The sequence below is a fragment of the Cricetulus griseus genome, chromosome 3 (genome assembly GCF_003668045.3).
Source record: "Cricetulus griseus strain 17A/GY chromosome 3, alternate assembly CriGri-PICRH-1.0, whole genome shotgun sequence".
NCBI lineage: Eukaryota > Metazoa > Chordata > Mammalia > Rodentia > Cricetidae > Cricetulus > Cricetulus griseus.
In genome coordinates this window covers 72,928,005-72,935,868 of record NC_048596.1, presented here as the reverse complement: position 1 = coordinate 72,935,868, position 7,864 = coordinate 72,928,005, and the positions used below count along the sequence as shown (strand labels likewise).

Below are 7,864 nucleotides of genomic sequence, written 5' to 3'. Positions count from 1 at the left end.
TCTGTCACGTGATGAGGGGGCGCCATGGGGTGATGTGAGATACGAGGCTCTCAGACTGCGTGCAAATGACGCATCCCCAACCCTTTGGGCAACTAGATTCCAGTCCCAATATGAGATGTTCCGGTAGAAAGGGGGGGGGGGCGGACGGGCTCTCGATCCAGGCGGCCTCGCTTCCGTTCGGCCGCGACTGCTTCCGACCTCCGCCTTTTCCCCCTAGCGAGGAAGAGACAAGACCTCGTGCGCATGCTCCGAGTCATCCTCCCGAGGGGCGGGGCTGCGGCTGCGGGAGCAGGATGGGGGGAAGAGAAGGGAATTCCAACCTGTAGAACTTTGGGGGTCCTATGGTCGGGTTCTCCCCGGCGACTGTGCATGGTGAAAGGGGCGGGACCTCTGGGGGCTCGTGGGGGCGTTGGGGGTTCGCAGGGTGAGGAAGGGGGTGTCAAGTGAGAGAGAGCTCGTGCAGGACTTCCAAACTTAGAACCTTGAGGCCCTCGGGGCTCAGGTCCAGGGACCGGGCGCTCGGGCCGCCATGCGCGACAGGACCCATGAGCTGAGGCAGGTGAGGAGCTGGGGCCCGGCGGGCGCGCAGGACTGAGGACTCCTGGTTTGGGGTCCGGGAGGGGTGGCTGACGGCCAGGAAGGAAAATCCCGGAAGCCCATAGCTCCTGCGGGGCGAGAACCGCGGCGAGCGAGTGGTGCCAATGACTCCGGCCCTGGCAGGGGGACAACAGCTCGGACGACGAAGATGAGGCTCGAGTCGCGCTGGTGGTGCACCCAGGTACCGCCCGGCTGGGCAGCCCAGATGACGAGTTCTTCCAGAAGGTAAGGCCCGGAGGACCGAGCAGTAGGGAGGACTACAGTACCACTTATGTCTTCAGTTCCCTTGGTGATCCTCTCTAGGTCCAGGCAATTCGGCAAACTATGGCCAAACTGGAGAGTAAAGTCCGGGAGTTGGAGAAACAGCAGGTCACCATTCTGGCCACGCCCCTTCCCGAGGAGAGTAAGCGAAACCCGGGTTCACGTACGCCAGCCCGGTGGATTATGGGGGATGTAGTCCTATATAGATGTTGGCCGGGGGTGGGGTTGGTTTTGGTTTGTGGTGGAGGCTGTGGTTTGGAAGTGTTGGCCTTCTCTCATTTAGGCATGAAGCAGGGCCTGCAGAACCTGCGCGAGGAGATCAAACAGCTGGGGAGAGAGGTCCGGGCACAGCTAAAAGGTGAATGAACTTCAAGGGCCTCAGCCAGATCATCCCCAGTGATTCAGCCCTGATGCTCGTGTATCTGGGGAGTCAAGTGATATATCAGGTCACAGAGCAGGTCTGGGTCTAGGATCTCTGCCCTGTGGCATCTAAGCCTTGGTACTTTGCATATATTACATGCTGGCCTCTCAGATTCCTTTATTACTATTTTTACATCTAAATTCAAAACTACTTGCTGCTACAGTTCTTGAAGCCCAGTGTGTGTTCTTTGAGCAGATGGATGAGGGTTTCTTAGGAGGCTCCTTCACTCTTGTGGGAACCCACTGATGTAATACAAAGAAAAACTTCTCTTAGAAGATCAGAATTAGCCTCCTCCTCCCCCTCCCTCACCTCTTCCTCCTATGTAGACCAGGCTGGCCTCAAATTCACAGAGATCCATCTTTCCCTGCCTTTTGAATGCTGAGATTAAAGGCCTGCCGTAACCAGGTCCAGTTGGCTGATCTCACCCCCTTCTTCCTTCTTTCTTCTTCCTCCTAGTTCCTTCTTTTTTCCTCCTCCTCCCCCTTCCTCCTCCATCATGTGTCACTACTAAAATATATCCCTGCTCATAAGTCACTTTGTAAAAAAAAATCCTACGAAGACAAGAACTTCCTTATTATGTGGCTGGAATGTAGATGTGGCCCTGTATTCTGGTACCCAAACAATTTTTTTTGATTCATTTAAAATTTTTTATTATGTATTTTCAATTTTTTAATTATTTTTTGAGACTCAGTAGGTAGATCAGGCTAGCCCAGACAGAAATCAGTTAGCCTCCCAGCCAATTTTTAGAAGTCTCAGGGCAAGCTTTTCTTTCCATCAACCCTCGTATTTCTCCCACAGCCATAGAGCCTCAGAAGGAAGAAGCTGATGAGAATTATAACTCAGTCAACACAAGAATGAAAAAAACCCAGGTTGGTTTCATTTTCCTAGAACTAGGACATTTCATCAAGTGTTTCTTAGATTACTAACTGGTGACTGGGCAACCCTTACAGACCGTTGAATCTGGGATCTCTGTCCTGATGAATTTCCTTTATGCTTATTTGGTCTAGGTAGAGGATCCCAGTCACAAAATTCTCAATCCATTATAACACCATGCCACCGCCATTCAAAGAGAATTTGCTATGTCAGACATGACTCTGTCCTGGCTATGAGAGACATATTTTCCCAAAACTGAAATGGGGAATTTGGACTGAAAAGGGAACAAAGATATTTCTCATGTAGGACTTGGTCACTAATAGCTTTGTTCAGGGAAGAAGAGAGAGAAATAAAAAATGGTAATTAAGAGCACTGGTTGCTCTTCCAGAGGCCCCAGATTTAATTTCCAGCACCCACATGGCAGCTCACAACCATCTGTAACTCCAGTTCCAGGGGATCTAACACTCTCACATAGACATACATGTAGGTAAAACACCAATGCACATAAATCAAAGAATAATAATAAGAGCCAAGTGTGAAGGCAGAGGCAGGCGGATCTCTGAGTTCGAGGCCAGCCTGATCTACAGAGAAACCCTGTCTTGAATAACCAAAAATAAATAAATAAATGATAAATAAATGTAAGTTAAAATGACAAGCAAGGACATCCTTGGCCCCATAGATAGAATTTAAGAGATGGCGAGGGGCTGCAAGACGGATCAGTGGGTAAAGGTGTCTGCTTCTAAGCTTTATAACCCAATTCAGCCCCAGGTCCATGGGGTGCAGAGAACTGACTCCTGGGAGTTGTCCTCTGATTTCTACACATGTGCCATGGCACACATGCCCTGCCCCGTGCATACACAGTAAAGACATATATTAACGTATGATGTAGGGACTGGAGAGATGGCTTAGCACACACCACTTTTGCAGAGGAACTGAATTCAGCTGTTCCCAGCTGTGACCTATGTCAGGTGGCTCACAACCATCTGTAACTCCAGCTCTAGGAAGAGGCCCTCCACCTCCTTGGATACCACAGATGAAGGCACATAATAAAATATATTTTTAAGAACATTTGTAGCCGGGCGTTGGTGGCGCACGCCTTTAATCCCAGCACTCGGGAGGCATAGGCAGGCGGATCTCTGTGAGTTCCAGGCCAGCCTGGTCTCCAGAGTGAGTGCCAGGATAGGCTCCAAAGCTACACAGAGAAACCCTGTCTTGAAAAACAAAAACAAACAAACAAACAAAAAGAACATTTGTAAAAGGAAGAAGAGGAATTCTGGTGGAGAAGAAGTCATGCCAGGCAGTGTCTGAGTGAGGAGATTTCACGTGACTTGACTGGGCCCCTCTGGTGCATGGTGAAGAGTGCTTGGGATTTATGGAGGTCAGGTTTGGAGTAGGTAGGCATCTTGAAAGGGCGCAGGAGTGGGGATTCAGGAGAATAAGCTTATTTAAGGAATCAGGAGAGGGATGGGGGATAATGCACCATAAGAGTGGACCTGTGGTAGCTGTGGTATGAGAACATCTTGTTGTTCCATGCCAGTAGCGTGGTGCCATTGCAGTCCATGAGTGTACCTGCAGTCTAAACAGCAATGCTGCTCTTCAGAAGCTTTCAGCAGATGCACACTGAGTACCAGTGTGCCAGACTTTTAAACTAAAAATTCTACCGTTAAGATGTTTACATTCTAGTGAGGCAAGACAGTCACCAAATAAGTGTTTTACTTTTTGTTTATTTGAGTCAAGATCTCACTGCGCTGGAACTCACTATGCTGAGGTATCCTTGATTCTGCCTTCCAGTGCTGTAATTAAAGGAGTTGGCCACCCCACCAGGCTTACAAAACAGCATAAAAAGAGGGAAAGTGCTGGCCCGGGGAAGGAGTGTAATTTAAATGAGGGGAAGAGTAGAGCTGAGTGGTAGAGTTTGTGCTTAGCACGCATGAAGCCCTGGTGTCAATCACTAATACTCAGAAAGTATGTGTTTGTTTCTGTGAGTGTGAGTGTGTGTGTGTGTGTGTGTGTGTGTGTGTGTGTGTGCGTGTGTGCACATGCACACCACGGTACTCATGTTGAGGTCTAAGGAATAGGCTTTCCTCCTCCTAGGTGGGGTCTGTCTGCGTCTGCTGCTGCACTAGGAGTCTCTTACCTCTGCCTCCCATCTCACTTGAGGCATGCTGGGATTACAGTGGCACACCACCGCATCTGGCTTTTTACCTGGGTCTGGGATCATTGAAAGTCGGTTGTCATGCTTTCGCAACTAGCATTTTTACAGGCTCAGCCATCTCCCTAGTCCCACCCACCCCCAAATAAATTTAAACAATAAGTAAGGGCTGGGGGTGTCAATCAGTTATTATAGTGCTTGGCTAGCATACACAGGGCCCCAGGTTAGATTTCCACTACTACGTAATGCAGCTCCCTATTGCTGCACACCTATAATAATAGTAGGCCAGCCTGGGCTACATGGGACCCAGTCTCAAACCAAAGAATAGTAGTAATGATTAATAAGATGAAAATCAAAAACTCATAAATAGGTGAAGCCAGACATGGTGCACACCTGTAATCCAGCGTTCAGAAGGTAGACACAGAGGCTCAAGGAGTTCAAGGTCGCCATCAATGAGCTTAAGACCAGCCTGAGCTACCTGAGACCGTGTCTCAAAAACAACTAACCAACAAAAAATAAGGTGGGGCTAGAGACGTGGTTCGGCAGTTAAAAGTAACAGCTGTCTTTCCAGAGAACCTGGGTTCAGTTCTTAGTGCCCATGTGGTGGCTCATAGCCTTCTATAACTCCAGTTCAGGGGTCTGACACCTTCTGGCTTCCATAGGCATCAGGCACATGTCGAGCACTGATGGACATGAAGGCGAAATACCCATACACATAATAGTACAAATTTAAAAAATAAATGATTGAAGACTTAAAGGTGCTTGTGGGGGTGAGCATTCTAGGCAGAAGGAACAGTGTGCTAAGGCCGATGGGAGCATGTTTTGTTGAGAAGAAACTACTAGGGAAGAAGGAAAGAGAAGGAGGTAGTGAGGAGTGGGTGGGAAGAGGCAAAGTCATAGCATAATGGGGGCCCTGGTTAGACCTTTGGCTTTCATTCGGGCAAGTAAAGGAGGCTGCCAAGGTCCCAAGGCGATTATAGCCTCAGCACCTCATGGTAGTAGTTCCTGCTGATGCCCAGCTAGACTTTCTGTTCTTAGCACGGGGTCCTGTCCCAGCAATTTGTCGAGCTCATCAACAAGTGCAACTCAATGCAGTCGGAATACCGAGAGAAGAATGTGGAGCGCATTCGGAGGCAGCTGAAGATCAGTGAGTTGGGATACCTGGCCCTCAGGGCTTGGGAGCATGGTGCAGCTCTGAACTGGCCTTTCCTGTTACAGCCAACGCCGGAATGGTGTCTGATGAGGAGCTGGAGCAGATGCTAGACAGTGGGCAGAGTGAAGTGTTCGTGTCCAACGTGAGTGACCACAGCCAGCGTCCCTCTATGGGCCTTCCATCTTTAAGACCAAGGCCCAGACCAGTAGAGAAATAGAATGCTGGGGCCATAGGGTAGAGGGCTGTTCCAGAAGCTCAGCAGAAATTTTGGACCAGCGCTGATCTCCCTGTGACATCTTCTCCAATTCCTGTCTGCCCTCCAGATACTGAAGGACACACAGGTGACACGTCAGGCTCTGAATGAGATCTCAGCACGACACAGTGAGATCCAGCAGCTAGAGCGCAGCATCCGTGAACTCCATGAGATCTTCACTTTTCTAGCTACTGAGGTGGAGATGCAGGTGGGTACCCAAGGAAGTCCTGTGCAGCCTGAGCCCTAGCTGTGACCTGGAGTTAAACTCTACCCTTAAGACACTCACCTGGTGACTGTGGTGCAACTGGGACAATATATGAGGCCACTGGCAGTGGGTCCAAGATCTAACACTAATGCACAAACTGACTTAGCAGAGCCCATTCTATATGGAGAGATACCTTGCCCAGCCAAGACACAGGAGTGTGGGGGCGGAGAGGTGCCTTGGTCCTGCCTCAAGGAGATGATGGGACAGACTTGGTAGACTTCCTAGGAGAGGTCTTACCTTCTCCAAGGAGCAGATGGGAGGTGGGGGTGGGAGTCGGGGGGAGTGGGAGGAGAGAAGGGAGGGGGAACTGGGATTGGAATGTAAAACATAAATTCATAATAATAAATTAATAAAAATGAAAAAAAGACACTCCCCTGGGCTTTTATGCCCTTCCAAGCTCCAGCATGTTCCCAGGCAGTCCCCACTTTATCCTCAGTCAAATTCTGCCCACCTCCACAGCTACCTCGATGGTTACTCCTTTATACATAACACCCACCTGTGCCTCGAGCTTGCACGTCACCTAGGCATGGCCTTGATCATGACTTCTCTAAAAGCCCCTTAATGCTGTTAGAGTTGTGGAAAGCTGTCCCTAACCGTTATCTTAGTCTTTTCAATGGCACTCTTAGGTTGGAATGTCACTCATAGGCCTGGCTGTAGGGGTCAAGGTGAACTTCCAGCCTTGTCCTGACCTCCTGAGCTGAACTCCACAGTGCAGCTGGTAGTCACAGGAAAGGGCTTTCATCCAGTGCGAATACCAGGACCAAAGATGGTAGTGCCAGGAGGAGTCAGGGAGAGGGATAGAGACAGGCCTAGAAGAATGGCTAAGTTCAGACAAAAGTTTACTGTCTGTGAAATAGGTACCAGCCATATGAAGCGATGACTGCAGGACTCCATTGCAAATGGAGGTTATATGGTACAAAAGAGTAGAGAGAAGGGACCATATGACAGTAGTGGGGGCTGGAAGCCATGCTTACTCTGAGCTGTTGTTCTGCCTTATCTTTGTTAGTGTAGGTTCTTTTCTGCCAAGAATGCCTTGACTAGCCAGGTGGTGGTGGCTCACACCTTTAATCCCACTACTCAGGAGGCAGAGGCAGCTGAATCTCTGTGAGGCCATCCTGGTTTGCAGATCGAGTCCAGGACACCTAGGGCTATACAGAGAAATCCTGTCTCAAAAAAAACAAAACAAGACAAGAACAACAAAGAATGCCTTGGTTATTTCATTCAGTGTTGGGCAGAGTAACTTCCCCCACCCCAGGCCTGGTTATCCCTCCCTGGAACTGTCCCTTTCTCTGAGCAGGGGGAGATGATCAACCGTATTGAGAAGAACATCCTGAGCTCAGCCGACTATGTGGAGCGTGGGCAAGAGCATGTCAAGATAGCCCTAGAGAACCAGAAGAAGGCTCGGAAGGTAAGCCACTCTCTTGTCCCAGCCTGGGGCTCTCCAGCGTGACTTTCCATGACCCTCCCTCTCCCACAGAAAAAAGTCATGATTGCCATCTGTGTTTCTATCACTGTCCTCATCTTGGCTGTCATCATTGGCATCACCATAACCGTTGGATAATGCCACATGTTATTGGTGAGATACTGTGGGCCTGCCCCATCCCTGGCACTAGCCTTCCTGCCTCCTGTCAGACCCATTTCTTTCTCCTTCCCTTGCAGGCACTGGGAGAACCAGAGACCCAGCATTTGTGGAGGCAGGGCAGGCCTCCAGCTGAACCCGCCCTCACACTGGCCCTTGTGCAGAGGGGCATATGGCTCTTCTGGGGTTGGCAGCTGATCATTCATGGAGTCCTCCCCTTCACGCCACAATGCCTAGGAGAGAGTTTGCAATGTCTTGTTTGTCTGGGACACATGGTTTTGTACAAAATTAAAAAAAAAAAAAAAAAAAA

General features: G+C 49.5%; 1 protein-coding gene across 3 annotated transcripts; it reads left to right on the top strand.

Moving 5' to 3' along the window:
* The first annotated feature begins 398 nt into the window (after nt 1-398).
* Stx4 (syntaxin 4) lies at nt 399-7,864 on the top strand. 3 transcript variants are annotated; one of them, XM_027404527.2, is made up of 11 exons: nt 399-559; nt 721-822; nt 907-1,000; nt 1,142-1,216; nt 2,078-2,148; nt 5,343-5,451; nt 5,523-5,599; nt 5,781-5,918; nt 7,273-7,383; nt 7,453-7,551; nt 7,635-7,864. In XM_027404527.2, the coding sequence occupies exons 1-10, from the start codon at nt 530-532 to the stop codon at nt 7,534-7,536; spliced, it is 891 nt and encodes a 296-aa protein (XP_027260328.1). In that variant the 5' UTR covers nt 399-529; the 3' UTR covers nt 7,537-7,551; nt 7,635-7,864. The 3 variants fall into 3 exon arrangements, with proteins under 3 accessions (XP_027260328.1, XP_027260327.1, XP_027260329.1); XM_027404526.2 differs by having other exon boundaries at nt 901-1,000; XM_027404528.1 differs by lacking the exon at nt 399-559 and having other exon boundaries at nt 879-1,000.